Consider the following 17,318-nt stretch of genomic DNA (forward strand, 5'->3'; position numbering starts at 1 on the left):
AAGGTTTATGGGCTCATGCAATGATTGCACTCTATGCCCCACAGCATCTCACAGGACAATCACCCCACTGCCTTTTCTTTACATACTTGACCACTCTAATACCAAATAGAAGGTAGATCCAGTTTGCTAGAACATTCACTTTAACTAGGTAAGTTCTTCATTATACAACGTTTTACTTAATAAAAACTATTTCAAAAATTAAAAGCCAAAACACACCATGAGGATGTCCTTTCAACAAATTAAGAAGCTTCCTGACAGTGTCTTCTTCAAGTATTCTTCAATCTAAGTTTTAAATAAACTAATTCTAGAATATTTTATCATATTTATCCAGCAAATCATAAAATCTCTTTATTTCCCCCTCAGAATTTTTGCACTAGGAAATATCATGGCAATCATTTACTTAAATACTTTTATTTTATAGACAGTGAGGAGGAGGCCCAAAGAATTGGGTGTTGTTGCTCTTCTGACAGTGTTCCTTTACAGATCTTTAGCCTTTTAGAGCTGAGAAGAACCAAGTACTCTTCTAGAGGGAATGACACCACTGATGGGCTGAAGCCCCTCTGGCCATTTTGACAGATCCTGGAGTGGAAGATCTGAAGTCAGAGTTACAAATTCCTACCAAAATGATTCAATTCGCTCAATATCATCCCTCAAAATAGTCAACCAGTTTATGTAGGCACCTAAATAAGAAACAGCCTATTCCATTTTTTTTATGATCCTAACTTTTGGGAACTACCTTTGTATTTTGATTTGAAAGCTGTCTCCGGTAACTTCCTCATACTGGCCTTCTTTCTATTCTCTGGAGTCAGGAAGACCAATATCACAACTCAATCCTTTTCTATGAGACGGCTTTCATATGCATGAGGATGATGATCACCTCTCTGCCAACCCTAAACATTCTCAGTTTATTCATTCATTTCTCCTAAGACCTGGGATCCACACCCCTCACCAGCCCGGTCACACTGGTCATCTATACCCTTCGTAAAATGCAGCACCCAGAGCTGACTGGGAATGGCCAGATCAGTCCTGGGTTAAGTGTACCTATCACCTCTCTCGTTCTGACCAGTATACTTCTATTGACTTAGCCTATGTATAAGTCACATTTTGACTGCCCTGTTACATAGTTGGTTTAAACTGAGCCAACCAGAACTATAAGATGAGGAGCACAGGTCTCCATTCTATGCACAGACGCTGGGTTTTCAGCTGTAAGATGTCCCCTCCAACTCTTCCCCTGTCATTCACGTCCCTGCAGTCACAGATTCTGTCAGTTGGCCTCCTGCCTGAAAACACTGACTAGTCCCCGTACAATGCAAAAGAACATCACTCTCCCAGTCACCACAGAAACCTTTGCTTCTTTCTCATAAGCTCTTAAGATATAGAATGAGTAAACTACTCTCTGCATCAAGTTTCCAGGTAGACAGAATTATCACCGTTGACTTTTTTTTCTTTAAAACATTTTAAAAGCTCATACTTTTATGCAGAATATGGATACAAAATCATTAGTAATTGTCATTCCTTTTTTTTTTTTTTCCGGGTTAAGGTTTACTGCTTTAGTCTTCCTCTCAAAGAATTTTTTTAACACTTAAATTTTTATTAAAAAACTTATGAAGTTCCATAGATATTACCAAGGGGTTTTTGGATAATTACTCAAAAAAAAAAATCATTAACAGAAAAATTTCACTTCCCATTTAAAAAAAAAAGTGCACACGCATACATGAGGTTAACTGATCATTACTATGCTCAGTCACAGGGTGACAGGAAAAAAAAAAAAAGCCAGCACCATAAAAGGACGCCTACATAATCTCTCTTAACATGCCAAAGTAACCTACTTCAGTTGGGCAAATACTTAACTGCTACTGCCCGGAGGCCCCAACAAGTCACAGAGGTAAGTACTACATACTTTGTTCTTCTAACAAAGTCTTTTGTAAAATTTTAGAAGCCTAATTAAAGTATAAAGTAAAGGAATAGAATCTACTCAGCAGCAACTATTAACATTTCTAACAAAAATTGTATCCTTAACATAGTTTAGACTCTCTGATGACTGGCAGTTCTAATTAGCTAATACTGAGGTGGGTGAAAACAATGGATCATACTGGAAATCTATGCCAAAAAATAGGGTTTACTTTGTACTTCTGTGTGAGCCTCACTATTGCAAAAAACAGTATCCAGTAAAAATCAGTAAATAATGCCAATATTTCAGGAGACTTTAGAACGAAGGGAAAGGAACAAAGTTATTTTAAAATGGAGTATTCCTACACTTAAATGCATGTATACAAATTATTCAGCACAACTGAAAATAAAAGGGTCATTACATTCTACTATTTGACTGTGTATCTATGTACATAAAGGTCTTTTCTATACTTCTATACTTTCTAGTATTTCTCCAGATAGAATCCCAGTACCAGAATTCCTCGGGCAAAGGGTAAAAATGTTTTTAAAGCTTTATATATAAATTGATGTTTTTTGGTTTACAAAAACATTTTAGCAATTTACCCTCCCACTAGTGACAGTCTGGACTTTACCGTTTCTTAGCCAACCTGAATATTTTAATTCTAAGTAATAAACTGTTAATGAGATAAGTGAAAATGAATCCGTTGCTTGCTTTATATTTAATGATCACTAAAGCTAAACATGTAAGAATTTCCATGTGCCTAAAAAAATGTCACAACACAATGAAGTCCATGCAGTGATTTGCAGTATTTATGTCCAGGTTGGGAATGGAAGTAATAGAAATTCTTGACAAAACATAAGCTGTGAGGAGACTTCCTCTAAAGGAAGGTGTGTCTGGAGGTTCTGGGGGGTATCGCTCCAAGTACAGTACAGTACAGTGGTTGTTGGGAGCATAGGCTCTGGAGTCAGGCTTGAACCTGGGCTGGATTATTTCTAAGCTGTGTGGCCTTGGGCAGTCTCTGACTTCAGCTGCTTCATTTGTAAAACGGGGAGTAATAATACAGCCAAGTCCTTGTCACCTTGGCTGTCATATAGTAAGTGTTAGAAAACTACTATCATTATTCTCCCCTAGGAGAGGGGAGAATATTCTCCAGTAGGCAGTAGGCAAAGTTTCCTTGCCCTATCATTTTGTGAGAATTATTTTTCTTAAACTCATTTGCAGATCTTTACAGACTATTTTACATAAAGACTGAGTCTATGAGGGTATACATCTCACTGTGCTTACCGTCTGGACTCTGCATCTGCTAATATTTCAGTGCATGCTTTCTCTCCGGGACTTAATCGTATGTTTGGGACATGACACTGTAAAGAGCACACTGCTGAACAAAGCCTCCTCACTCACAGGCTCACCAGCTATCATGGGGTGGGGGCGGTGGCGGTGGCGGTGGTGGTAATGCCTCTTATAAATTACCTTCAACTGGCTTCCAAGAACTTATTAGTAAGATGGCCAGTCATTTACTGGAATAAATACTACCTCAGATCACTATATGACTTTTCTTCACTTCGGTAATCCACAGGCATTTACTAGATATCTACTGTAGGATGGTTCTGAAACATCTATGGGATAAGATGCCATGGAAGAGAAAGCCATCATCCTTAAAAAGTGTGCATTTAAAAGAGAGAGCCTCCCATCCTGCAGAGGAGTTTACAAATAATGTTTCTCTCCCTACCATGGGTAGGTAAGGGTAAGGGCCTGCTGCAGTGTTCAAGGCCACAGAGTATGGAGGGTGCTGAGGGTGTGTAAGCCCCTCCAGCCCATATAATTCCTCAGCTTTCTAAGAAGTCTGTAAAGCACAGGGCTTCAATGTCGGATGAGATAATGCATGTGAAAATCATCTGAAAACTGTAGAGTTAACAAAGATCCTTGTGGTGTTTTGAGAAAGCTCAAAAAGAAGAATAAAAATATTTTGTTAAATTTCTACAAATACGGGGCACTTGGGTGGCTCAGTCGGTTAAGCATCGGCCTTCAGCTCAGGTCATGATCCTGGGTTCCTGGAATCGAGCCCCACATCGGGCTCCCTGCTCTGCAGGAGTCTGCTCCTCCCTCTGGCTTGTGCTCTCTCTCTCGCTCTTTCTTGCTCTCTCTCTTTCTCAAATAAATAAAATCTTTAAAAAAAGTCTATAAATACCTAAAAAGTAGTATAAAAATAAATTAACAGCATAAAAGCTATCCTAGGGGGCGCCTGGGTGGCTCAGTCAGTTAAGAGTCTGCCTTCGACTCAGGTCATGATCCTAGGGTCTTGGTATGAGTCTGCATGCGGGAGTCTGCTTATCCCTCTGCCCCTCCCCCTGGCTCGTGCTCGCTCTCTAAATAAATAAATAAATAACTAAAATCTTTAAAAAAAAAAAGATTAAAAAAAATAAAAGCTATTCTAGGTATTCACCATCTTCTTTCAGTCCAAAATCTTTTATGGAAATATTGTTAAAAATAGTAAAATCTAAATTCATTTGTAAAACCTTTACTTGCTTTAAAATATGTTACAAGTAAATTAATGAATGCCTTCATTTAAATCAACACATTTCCCTCTTCCCCTCCCTCCTTCCATCTCCCCAGCTCTCCTCTCTAGTTCAGACAGGACAAGTTGGTACATGTTAAAGTCTTCCTATTTTTACCTGTTTTCTACCAATAAAATCAGATCATGTTGGAAACAGGAGCTAGGGATAAAACACATCACACTGAAAGTGATTTCTGGAGCCAATCTGCCAGGACTTGAATCCTGACACTTAACAGCTGTGTCTTTAGGCATGTCATGTAAGTGTTCTGGGCTCCGTTTTACCACTGGATATGGGTTTGTGGAAGTTCTGTGATGATTCAGTGAGTGAATATACCTGGTGCCGAGAACAGTTGCCTGGAAGACAGTCTGGGCTTAATGATACTGGTTACTATTACTAATCAAGAACTCTGATAAAGAACCTCTGACTAAGGAAGGATCAAGAAAGATGGGGCTTTGCTATTCTTTAATGGGTAGCTATTGTGCCTCAGTCATGGGTCAGCTGGAGATATACAAAATTAACAAAGTTCCCACTCACGGGACTTCACTGGCTAATGGGAAACAGAAAAAGAAACTCAACCATACCGATGCTAGTAGAGAGCACAGCGCTCTCACAAGGACACTCCACGCTGTCTTTCTTGGGGGCGGTGACAAGGAAGCAGGAGAGGATAAAATCAGGGAAGCTTCCAGAACAGCTGAGTTTGAACCAAGTCTTGAAGGAAAGTAGGAGCTGAGGATATAGGACAGAGAAGGAACAGTGCCAGAAAGGCACAGAGCTGTGAGAAAACACAGGACATCAAAAAACTGCAAATAATTCCATAAGGCTGGAGCCAGGGCATCAGAGGGAGAAAATGGCCAGGGAGGCAGCGCCCAGTCAAAAGGAAATCATGTGTCCCGATTGACCGGGGTTCAACGGGCCGCACTTGAAAGGCATTGTGAAAGCTGAAGCCGTAGCTCCAGGGAGCAGCAAGGGTGGCCTGAAGGCAGGCAGCTGTTAGCGGGAGCGGCAGGACAGGCAGATGGACAGAGAGACACACGGTGCAGAGGAGAGGTCGAGCGCAGGAGTCAGGAGGCTGAAGGCACAGGAACCGCTGATGGGAGCCGGTGGGTGAGAAGGGTGAGAGTCCCGGACACCTCTGTGACTCCTGACTTAGGACCTAGACCGAGGGAGGGCCCCAAGCAAATGACCTCATCTCTGGAATTCTGTTTATCCACAAGATAAGGATTTTCAATGTTTCTGACTAATTTCCATGAGATAAGAGACGAACAACAAAACCTGAAACTCCCTTGAACTTTAAGGAGAAAAGGCACACATGATTTCTAGAAACATTCTGAACTCAGAGGATAAAGGTTCTGCAGACTCAGATCTTCACCATAAAATCTTTTTATATTACCCAGTTATCCTACTTATAGGTCAAGTCAAGCCACATGGAAACACGGTATTTGTCTTTCTCACACTGAAATGAGTATTACAGTGGGATTTATTTTCTTACAGTTTCCAAACATTACGTCCTATAGCCCTAGTCCTTTGTATTACCACCTCCTTTGTCTTCATGTTTGGTAACTTTCACACCATCCCAGTCAGTACTAAAGCTGCCAAAACCCACACAAAGAAAATCAATGAAAGGTGAAAGAAAAATAGCTGGAATATGTGAAACCCCAAACGTGCAAGTGGGTGTTCAATCCACTAATTTGAACGTCACGCCCCTTTCCCATCGATCTCAACATACGTGTTGGCGGAAGGTGAAGTGGTCTTCTTCAATGCCTATTAGGGGGGGACGCCTCGGACACACAAAAAGCAAGCTACAGACTGGCGAACATCGTTGTTGTTTCCTGTCTTCAAGAAGTTCTCCGTGCCCCGTCCTGTAACTGACCCTCTGCAGACCTACCGAGAGGTGGTCAGAACCAGCCTCGGCCATGGGGCCAGCGGCAGGGTCACACTTGCACAAGCCAGAAAAAGCGGGCTCCCCAGGAGGCAGGGTAGGGAGGTCCCCTCACACAGACTGACCACAGACAACTCAACTCCAAACACACTCTGGCACGTGTGGGGCTCTATCCCGAGAAAGTGCAGGTGGCTTGCCAGTGTGTCACCTTCTGGGAAAATGTTCCCTAGGTCCTTCCAAAAATGAATCTTGACCACAGTCACAGCTATCAAAATAGGACTCAAAGCTGGTTGGAAAAAAAAAAAAATATCACCCGATAGTGTAGGATGATTTATTTCACGAAGTTAACTGGGCGCGTACTATTATGAGCAGCCGAGCAGCAGCTTACCAGACAGACCATCTGACTTGGCCACTGAAGTGACAAGAGGCTGGTCGCAGCCTGTCTGTGCCTTGGGTTTCTGTCCCACAAGCAGGAATTAATGTTTCCCACCTGCCTACTTGACAGGCAAATGGCCCACACAACCGCTCAGGTGATGGTTGTTTAGTCAACTAAAAAGAAGGTGGGAAAAAAAATCACTGGTTGAGTGCGAGGCCATGACATGCATGACGCTGGACCATACTCAGATGTCCCTGTTTGCTCAGTCAAGAACAAGGAGGCTTTTGCAAGTAACTGACAAGTGCTCATAAAACTAGGTAACCAGAGGAAGAAGCAAAGATTTCTTTCTTCCGTGGGCGGGTGGGGGGGGGGGGAGGTCTGTTTATTCTCAAGGGCACTGTTAAACAGCCTTGGCCTCCGATCCTGATCCATCTGCGCTTGTCTAGTTCCTCCATAGACCGGATCCTTGTTCCATGGAACCAAGCTTTCGCCTGTATTCTCCTGTCTCAAAAATTTCATTTTCCCCCCACTCCAGAAACTTTCCCTCAACCTTACCTCTCCTCAACAAAATAGCCAAAGGACAGTGTATCAAGAGAAATCAGAGAATCAGATCAAGCAACACTCATCATTTAACAATATATGGGTCCACATATGGGTCATATCTATGGGTCCACATTCTTGTGCCTCTTCTGGTTGTTTTGAAAGCATGGTCCTGGAACTTCCTTTTTGGTGCATGTCATTGTGGGAGCTCTGAGTCAGATCATCTTGATGTGGAAGCATGGTCTCGCGCAGATTTGGCCTTACAGAGAAGTCACCTCCTGTGCTTATCATTTCACATGACTTTCACATGACAATTCATTGCTAAGGCCTGAATTCAAACAAAATTACTAAAAATTTAGCTCTTTTTCATTTAAGGTTGTTGATGGGTTATTAAGTGAATAAATTATTAGGGGTAAAGGTGACATTTCAGGAATCTTAAAGCAAAAACTAAAAGCCAGTACTCTAGTTCATACTAGATCTTTGAATACAGTGGTCTGATTCTGTTTCTGCCACAAATAAAAGCGAAGAAAATAATTATTCAGGCAAGTTGGTACCAGGGTAAATATAGGACAAATTACATTAGAGCTCAGACAATTTTCTTAAGTACTAATAGATGAGTTTTGGGGGGAGCCTCTTATTTTCTTCCTTTCTGTAGCTAGAAAGATCTTGTCAGCTCATGTCAACATGTCCGGTTATGCAAAAACGAGATGATAATGTCTTTAAAAACGTTAGCTACTCTAGTAGCAATGAAATCAACTCTAGACACACACAGACCCACTTCCGAAAACAAGTAAAAATACAGTGGAGGGTGTTTTGCTGTGGAAGAGCTTGCTGTTTTACATATGCTAGAATAGTAGCAGAGTCACCAATATTGCACGGCAGAGACAAAACTGGGACAGCCCCCCTCTGCTTCACCAAAAACATGGCAGCAGAACTGGCACAAACGGCTGCCAGGGTGGCCGTAGTTACCTCACTTTGAGGAGGGAAGGGGGCTCCTCAGGCGGAACCTGAATACAGCCCCACACTTGAAGCAGCCCAGTTACTAACTGTGCCCTCAGGGCAAAGGTTTCCATCCTCATTCACATCACAGTGTGGGGTGTTAAGGAGAGTTTAGCAACCACACATACCCCTCCATTAGAAAGCATTATGAGGAAATTATAATTATTACAGATATAAGTATTCCAAGGAAAAAAGATTCAAAACAACACTCCTCTGTGCTTTTCTCTAGGCAGTAAAATGACAAGACATAGGACTTCCAAGTACAGCACAGTATATACCAGTCCCATGTCAGAAGCTGTTGTCTAATGATTATAAAAATGTAAGAAACTTAAGGGGCGCTTGGCTGGCTCAGTTGGTAGACAAGTGACTCTTGATCTCGGGGTCATGAGTTCAAGCTCCACCCTGGGTGTAGAGCTTACTTAAAAAAAAAAAAAATGAACTTATTTTTTAAAAAAGTAAAATACTTAAAATGTATTCAAAAATAAATAAAGGAAGAAAAGGAGGAAGGGAAGATGGAAGTTAGGTATACCTGAAAAAAAAAGATTAAAAGAGCAATTTGCAATCCAAAGGTTGATAAGGAGTACTGTAATCCAAAGAGCATACCAGAAGCCTGGTATGTGTGACAAGGAACCCTTTGAAGAACAGTGAGATAATGCTTCCTCAGACAACAGCACATTCCCAACATCATACATTCACCCTTTAGTTTGAGGCCCTCCCATACTGAAAGATACCATCTCGGTATTTCTGGGACCTAGCATATGAAAACACTAAAAACAATTTTTGCTGAATAAAAGAATGGAGTAAGTCAAGGTTCAGGAAAATAATCTTGGATCCTCAAATGACCAATGGTATCTCCAAGGGAAGATGATAATGACCGGGATCAAGTCATACCAGAGTGGGCTAACAGGGGTCAAGTACAGGAAGGGGTTCTTCTCTCAATTTAGAAAAGATAAAATTGACTAAAACCACGGCATTGATAGCATAGGAGAGATATAATCAAGAACTAAGGCAATACACTAGTGTCGCTGACTAACAAAATCAACTTTCAAGAGGTCACCAAACATCCAAATGACCAGATTTCAAGACGGCCTTGATTCATCTTTTCCAAAGATCACTTCTGAGCCATCCCATTTTCATGTCCACATCGTGTAGGTGTCTTTCCCTGACTGACTGAGGACGAGCGTGGGCAGGAGGCCCCTCAAGAGTCTTCTCCTTGGGGTTCAACACTGTCCTGGAAATAGGAACGCCACTGTCGTTAAGAAGAACCATTCCGCCGCTCTGGAGTGGCTGGGCCACGCTGACCCCAGGCTGTCTACACACAGGTAAGGATTCTCAAAGCCTACACCACTTCGAGACCACAAACTCTCAGTTCTTTAAGGGCAGTTATGAGCTGCGCCTACCAAGGACTGGACAGAGGAAGGAGACCTGAAGCCAGATCACCAGGGAGAAGGATCCAGCCTGACCTTTTAACCTCCATGACACTCAGTTTCCTCACATGGCAAGTAGATAGGTGACAGCAGTACTTAGCCCACTGGGTCACTGTGAGTGTTCTTCCAGATAGAACTTAAAGGTAGGCACCTAATAACAATGAACACATCAATCTGAGTAAAGAGCACTGAAGGACTACCTTTGAAATGTGTATCAGAAGATAAGGTTTTTGTAAGATGAACTTAACTAAAAAAATTTTCTTCTCATTTACCAATTTCCTCATTTCATAGTCAATTCATGTTCAGTATTAAAAATTTTAAAGTATATGGATAAAACTCAAAAATGACTTGTACAAAATTATGTTTTGGCATACATATCTATACAGATGCGTGTGTACCTATAATTGCTTCTCCTTCCCCCTCCGAAGTGGTACGTTGTGTAATCTGCTTTCCTTACTTACCATTATTCCCTATCAAGAAACAGGCTTCCACACTGCCATTTCCAGTGAGTGCAGAGTATTCCACTGTATGGCTATACCATAAGATAAGTAACCAATCCCACGATGATGGACTTTGATTTGTTTGCAAATTTTCACCTTTATAATTAACGCCGTGTTAAATATTCTTGAACATCAAATGTTCTGCAACCCCTGCCATTTCTGGCTCTCCTGGATGCCGTACTTCATTCAGGAAGAAGTTGGATGCATGTTTACAACATGGCAATCAATGGCACATTCTTCTCTGAGTCCTACATTAATGTAACTTTCCTAATCTCTACAATAATATTTACTCATATGGAGAACTACCCCAGTATGTATTTTAAAAGCATTTCCCGAATCTGCCGAGGAATACTCCTCAAAATAAAATAAACATGCTGAGATTTTTCAGAAAAAAATAATTCTCAGAGAAAGTACAAAAATAAAAGAAGTTCTTGCTACCCGTTCCTAAGTTATAACCCCTGTATGGGATTTCACCTCTGTCTAGTCTCAGTTCTTGAAAAGTTACTTCTCACATGAAGCCTTTCTCAACTAGGTGGATAAAGGTTTTTCTACTTTCATTCCACAATTGCAATTCCCATGATTTCAAGAATCACTTTTTTTTTCTGCACAAAAAGTCCATATTTATTGGGTTTTTGTTGTTTTCAATCTTATTAATTTCTACAATTATCTTTATCATTTTCTTCTACTTTCCTCAGGTAAACAATTATTTTCTAGCTTCCTGAACTGTATGTTTATCTATTTTCAATCTTTTTAAAAAAAATACATGCTTTCACAAGCATATAGAGTTGTTCAGTCACTATGCTGTGCACCTGAAACTCATGTAACATGTGTTAACTATACTCAAAAAGGGGCGCCTGGGTGGCTCAGTCATTAAGCGTCTGCCTTCGGCTCAGGTCGTGATCCCAGAGTCCTGGGATCGAGCCCCGCATCGGGCTCCCTGCTTGGCAGAAGCCTGCTTCTCCCTCTCCTACTCCCCCTGCTTGTGTTCCCTCTCTCGCTGTGTCTTTCTCTGTCAAATAAATAAAATCTTAAAAAAAAAAAACTATACTCAAATAAAAATGTGCGAATAAAGTAAATGCATTCAAGGCTCTGCGTCTGAGATAACACTTCAGCTGCATCTCATAGTTTGGCATAGAGTATTTTTGTCATTTTGTTCTAAGTACTTCAAAATTCCCACTGTGATTTCTTAACCCATGAGTCTCTTAGAAGCATATTTTTTTTTTAGATTCCAAATGTATCCTTTATCTTTTTATTGTTGATTTCTAATTTAGTTGCCCTGTAGGCACGTCATTATCAGCTGCTAGGTTAACAGTTTTCGGAAAGTTCTAAGATCCTCTGATGACCTTGTATAAAGCCAAATTTGCAAAAATGTTCATGTCTCTTCAGCACAAATTCTGCAAAATCACATTGGGTAAATCTTCTAAGTCTCTAATCTCTTTTTTATCTGGCACATTCTAATAAAGATGTGCTAAAATCTCCCATTATGATTGTGGATTTGCCAATTTTTCCCTTAAATTTTGCTGTTACATGCATAATTCATGATTTTTATGTTCTTTGTGAACTGTTACTTTTACTTCTCTCGTGACCCTCTTCATCTCACTGATACTGAATTTGCCTTGAAGTCTGTTGTTTTCTGACGTTAGTATTGCTACTCTGGCTTTCCACTGGTTGGGATTTGATTGATACGTGTTTTCCCATGCCTTTATTTTCAACCTTTCTGAGTCACTTTTTGAACTGTGTCTCTTCTAAGCAGCATACAGCTGGATTTTTTTTTTTTTTTTTTTTTTTACAAATCCAAACTGAAAGCTAGTTTCTTTCAATAGGTGGGTTCAATCCATTTAAATTTCTTTCTCATAATCTCCTTTCCTATCTTTTCTGGTTTAACAGAAAGTACCACTTCCATTTTTTGTTCCCTTTTGCTTTAGGTCGTATTTCCATATTTTAACAATTTAACCTATCAACACTGTATGTAGTGCACACCTATAACATTATAACATCATCCCCTGATAACCCCCACTGTCAGTCAGTTTCACTGTTTAAGACTGTGAGAACTAAGTTAGCAGTCAGAGGAGCAGTCAGTGCTTTGATATGGCTAGGGATAGAGTTTTTTTCTTTTAATGTAAACCATCATCACTAGATATACTGAAATCTTCCCTTAATTCTGGTGACTTTCAGATGAGATCTGTGCGCAGAGATAGTCCTATCGGAATGTCATTTTTCTTCTAAAAATAACTTCACAGAAGTTATTGTTCTGCTCTCCCTAAGTTTCATCCAAAGCTCAGCCCCATGTAAGGAGTTTTATTGTAGTTTTCCACTTTTCAACGTAGGACTTGAAATTTCATCTTAACATTATTTAACACAAGAAAAGAATTGGAAATAATCCAAATATTCATCAAGGAAGTAGCTAAGCAAATTATGCATTAATACACTGGAATACTGTAGAAATATCCAATGTCTACGTGAGATCTACATATGACAAATACATAGATTACACTGATCCATGAACATGTTAAGTGGACAAGGCAGAACACAAGACACCACGTGTGTAATGCTTACTAGCATGTGAAATGTAGGAATGTACACTGCATGCCTCAGTGGAGTACTTGGGGAATGATCTAGCTCAGAATTAATCTTAATCTTTCCCCCTGACACAGCTTAAGTTTTTTTCTTTCTTTATCGTCGTTTTTTGTCGTGGTTGTCGTGGTTACCATCTTCTTCTTTTTTAAAAGAAAACCTAACTTTCAGTTCCTAACAAGGCCTTAGCTTGTTTCTCATACTTTTTAGGTTAACACAAATCAGATCACTGTGGTAAATTCATATTTCACTAAATAAATGTGTGACTGATTTCATTTCCTGGCAGTGATACGCATTTGAACAAAACAAAACAAAAAAAAAAGTCCAACTGAAATTCAATTTAAAAGCAAAGTTTTACTCCCGCCTGAAATGTGGGGTGCTGCACACGATTTTGTTCATAACCAGTGATTCAGAAAAAAAAGGGGAAATTTCTGCCTAAAGAGTTAGTGCAACCCCTCTTGTCACAAAAATATATTTGCTCTATTTAGATGGTTTTGTTTCCTTTGCCAGGGCTTTGTCAAAATCACCAAATTGTGAGTAAAAACATAAATCTGATTCTTTGTTCTTGTTACTATATATGTAAACCTATTACACATCACAGATTTTTCTTTCTTTTTTGGGGGGGGTACTTCTTAATAATCCCCTTTATCTATTTCACTATACTCCCCCGCCTACTTCTCCTCTGGTAACTACCAGTTTGTTCTCTGTATTTATGGTTCTGTTTCTGATTTTTTTGTTTCTCTTGCTTTTTGGACTTCACATATAAGAGAAATATATGGTATTTATCTTTCTCTTGACTTCTTTCACTTAGCATAATGCCCTCTAGATCCACCCATGTTGTCGCAAATGGCAAGATCTCATTCTTTTTTATGGCTGAGTAATACTCCTGCGGGAGTGTGCGTGTGCGTGTGAGAGTAGTATCTATTCACCTATCAGTAGACACTTGGGCTGCTTCCATATCTTGGCTATTGTAAATGCTAAAATAAACATAGGGGTACATATATCTTTTTGAATTCATGTTTTCATCTTCTTTGGGTAAATACGCATTAGCGGAATTACTGGATATATGGTAATTCTATAACTTTTTGAGAAACCTCCATACTGTTTTCCACAGTGGCTGCACCAGTTTGCATTCCCACCACAGTGCACAAGGGCTCTTCCTCTGCATCCTCATCAACACCTGTTACTTCTTGTCTCTTTGATACTAGCCATTCCGACCAGTGGGAGGTGATACCTCACTGTGGTTTTGATTTGCATTTCCCTGATGATTAGTGAGGTCGAGCATCTTTTCATGTGTCTGTTGGCCATTTGTAGGTCTTCTTTGGAAAAATGTTTATTCAGGTCCTCTGCTCATTTTTAATCAGATTATTTTTGTTTTGAGTCAAATAAGTTGCTTATATATTTTGGATACTAACCCCTTATTGGATATATCATTTGCAAATATCTTCTCCCATTCACTAGGGTGCCTTTCTAAGGTTTTGTTGATGGTTTCCTTTACTGTGCAACACATCATAGATTTTTAAAAATTATATAAATCTTAAAATTTTTTAAAGTTAGATCTATAAAAGGCATTTGTATTGCTTTTAGCTAAATATGGTTTTAATTAAAAGTACTCTCCTTGGTTCTTCCTAGAGACTGTGAACACCAATGATGGATACAAAACTGGACAACAATTTTACAATAGTCTTTGCAGCTTCTCAGGGCAACGACTGTGATCTCTATGCACACCACAGCACAGCCAGGATACTAATGCCTCTGCATTACAGCATTGTCTTCGTAATTGGGCTTGTAGGAAATGTGCTAGCCTTGGTTGTCATTATTCAAAACAGGAAAAAAATCAACTCTACTACCCTATATTCAACAAACTTGGTGATTTCTGATATACTTTTCACCACTGCTCTGCCTACACGGATAGCCTACTACGCCCTGGGCTTTGACTGGAGAATCGGCGACGCCTTGTGCAGGATAACTGCGCTGGTATTTTACATCAATACATACGCAGGTGTGAACTTCATGACCTGCTTGAGCATTGACCGGTTCTTTGCTGTGGTGCACCCTCTGCGGTACAACAAGATGAAAAGAATTGAACATGCAAAATGCATTTGCATATGTGTCTGGATTCTAGTATTTGCTCAAACACTCCCGCTACTCATAAAACCTATGTCAAAGCAGGAGGAAGAAAGGACTACATGCATGGAATATCCAAACTTTGAAGAAACGAAATCTCTTCCCTGGATGCTGCTTGGTGCATGTTTCATAGGATATGTGCTTCCTCTCCTGATCATTCTCATCTGCTACTCTCAAATCTGTTGCAAACTCTTTAAAACTGCCAAACAAAACCCACTAACTGAGAAATCTGGCGTAAACAAAAAGGCTCTCAACACAATTATTTTTATAATTGTTGTGTTTGTTCTCTGTTTCACACCTTACCATGTTGCAATTATTCAACACATGATTAAGAAGCTTCATTTTCCTGGTCTCCTGGAATGCAGCCAAAGACATTCGTTCCAGATCTCCCTGCACTTTACAGTATGTCTGATGAACTTCAATTGCTGCATGGACCCTTTTATATATTTCTTTGCATGTAAAGGGTATAAGAGAAAGGTTATGAAGATGTTGAAGCGTCAGGTCAGTATATCAATTTCCAGTGCCGTGAGGTCAGCCCCTGAAGAAAACTCGCGTGAAATGACAGAAACTCAAACAATGATACATTCCAAGTCTTTAAACGGAAAGTAAAAAGGAATTAAATCTTGGGTTTACAGCAAAGTAGATTGTATGACAAACTTTGCCGGACTTTTCTCATAAAGCAAAATGATTGTTCAACTTCCAATAAGGATTCCTGTAAATTCCTTTCGTTGGGCATTAGCTCCCACCTCCAACTTGGAAGAAAACTGATGTGTATTATTTTTTTACACTCAAGAAAATAACATAAAGCAAAGTTCTAATTTGTAAGTGAAATACTATACCAAAAGGGAGGCTATTTTAATAAGTCTCTGTAGAGTTTTATATAAAATTAAGAAAATTCTTTATAAAAAATTAAAAATTACAGCATCACGTATTTCCTGCCAATAATTTGGCAAAAGAAAAGGCTGTAAGATTGTATACTGCCCATGTAAAAATGTCAATATTGTAACATGTTTCTTTCTTTTTGGTAACATATTTCTTTAATCCCTACTTCTTTCAGTCTTAAGACTTTTATCTCCTCAGTAACATCAGCATTTTGTTTTGTTCTGAGTCATAATATTTTGTTTCAAAGAACTCTTTTGCAATAAAGAACAGGATGCTACAAAATTAAGAGTATGTCTTTCAATGTCCACTTACAGGGAGAACAGAATTAGCAATAGATAGATTTGGATGATAACGTTGTAAGTAATGATGGTGACGGAGGCAATGAAAACACCGAGCTCTTTCCCAAGCAGCCCCCAGAGTAGTGAAGGGCCCACCAGTCAGGCATATGACAAGGACTTTATGTGGAAGTACCCACTGGGAGGAGGGTCCACTTGAATTCTGCTTGGAAACAAAAAAAATTTGCAAATATGCTCGGCTTTTCTTGGGTGCCTGGGGGATCATTTCTTTTTTATTCATAGGTTGGTAGTACCCTGATCTGCATTTCAGTGGTTTGGGTTACCAAAAAGGGCAAAGGGGATGAAGGGCAGGAGGCATAGTTGCTGCTTGCCTAAATAAGATAGGGGGAAAAATGCAAAATTATGAACTTAAAGAGTTCCCAAGATTCTGTGCAACATTATACATTTGCTCACACAAATACCTTAGCATGAACAGTATGGCCTTTGCAAGTAGAGTCACCCTGTCTGCCAGGTCAAATTTGTTTTACTAAATCCCCAAATGACCTCAATACAGTATCTATGTTAGCAATAATACCAATTTTGATAATGGAACAGAAAGAAATGAAGCACTATATCATGAGTCATACTTTAAATTTTTATTAGGCTTTATATCCTGGAAATCTTTCCTTTTGAATTCTTATCCTACTCGTGTCCAACTTGTACCCTGTAAGAAAATTCATCTTTATGGTTGAGTCAACACCATTTACTGAGTACTTTCAGATTTGTATTATGTGAATTTCACAGAGAGCTACGTGACCTTGAAGCCAATGACCAAAAAAAGGCACTGATCTTTGTAGCAGATTTTTGATAAGACAGGTGAGACTGCATGGATGGAAGTCAGGATCTTAGGGCCTTTCCCTTCACTCCACACACAAACCCCCCAAGTGAAGGAGAAGAAAGGGCAGAAGACTACATGTTATGCAGGGTGGCACTTACATAGTCATTTGAATTAGATCCCAAAAGAAAAACTGTAATGAAAGTTACTAAAGGAAAATCAGAAACAGAGGCCACTGTAACTTCAGTGCATCATTATGGTGCATGAGTTTGATAACGACACTGGAACACAGACTAGCTTATGTATGAGCCAACATGCCGCTTCACAGCAGATGAGAAAGTCCTCTCTGTGCTAAGGATCTTAAGATCCTTCAAATAAGAAAGTAAATATCTATGCCACTTGTCAAAGGAATAACACATTCTTTTATCTGTTTAGTTTTCTGCCTCCTACCTCCACTG

General features: G+C 39.7%; 2 protein-coding genes across 5 annotated transcripts in view; one reads left to right on the forward strand and one right to left on the reverse strand.

Annotated features, from left to right (window-relative positions):
- The window catches only part of UBAC2 (UBA domain containing 2), a 168,528-nt gene that overhangs the window by 71,734 nt on the left and 79,476 nt on the right, over positions 1-17,318 (reverse strand). The gene's annotated exons all lie outside the window — the stretch shown is intronic.
- Positions 1,791-16,019, forward strand: GPR183 (G protein-coupled receptor 183). 3 transcript variants are annotated; one of them, XM_027588542.1, is made up of 3 exons: positions 1,791-1,885; positions 9,393-9,562; positions 14,374-16,019. In XM_027588542.1, exon 3 carries the CDS (start codon positions 14,389-14,391, stop codon positions 15,475-15,477), a length of 1,089 nt encoding a protein of 362 aa, XP_027444343.1. In that variant the 5' UTR covers positions 1,791-1,885; positions 9,393-9,562; positions 14,374-14,388; the 3' UTR covers positions 15,478-16,019. The 3 variants fall into 3 exon arrangements, with proteins under 3 accessions (XP_027444343.1, XP_027444345.1, XP_027444346.1); XM_027588544.1 differs by lacking the exon at positions 9,393-9,562; XM_027588545.1 differs by lacking the exons at positions 1,791-1,885; positions 9,393-9,562 and adding an exon at positions 13,184-13,274.

Source organism: Zalophus californianus, chromosome 3, assembly GCF_009762305.2.
Source record: "Zalophus californianus isolate mZalCal1 chromosome 3, mZalCal1.pri.v2, whole genome shotgun sequence".
Taxonomy (NCBI): Eukaryota; Metazoa; Chordata; class Mammalia; order Carnivora; family Otariidae; genus Zalophus; species Zalophus californianus.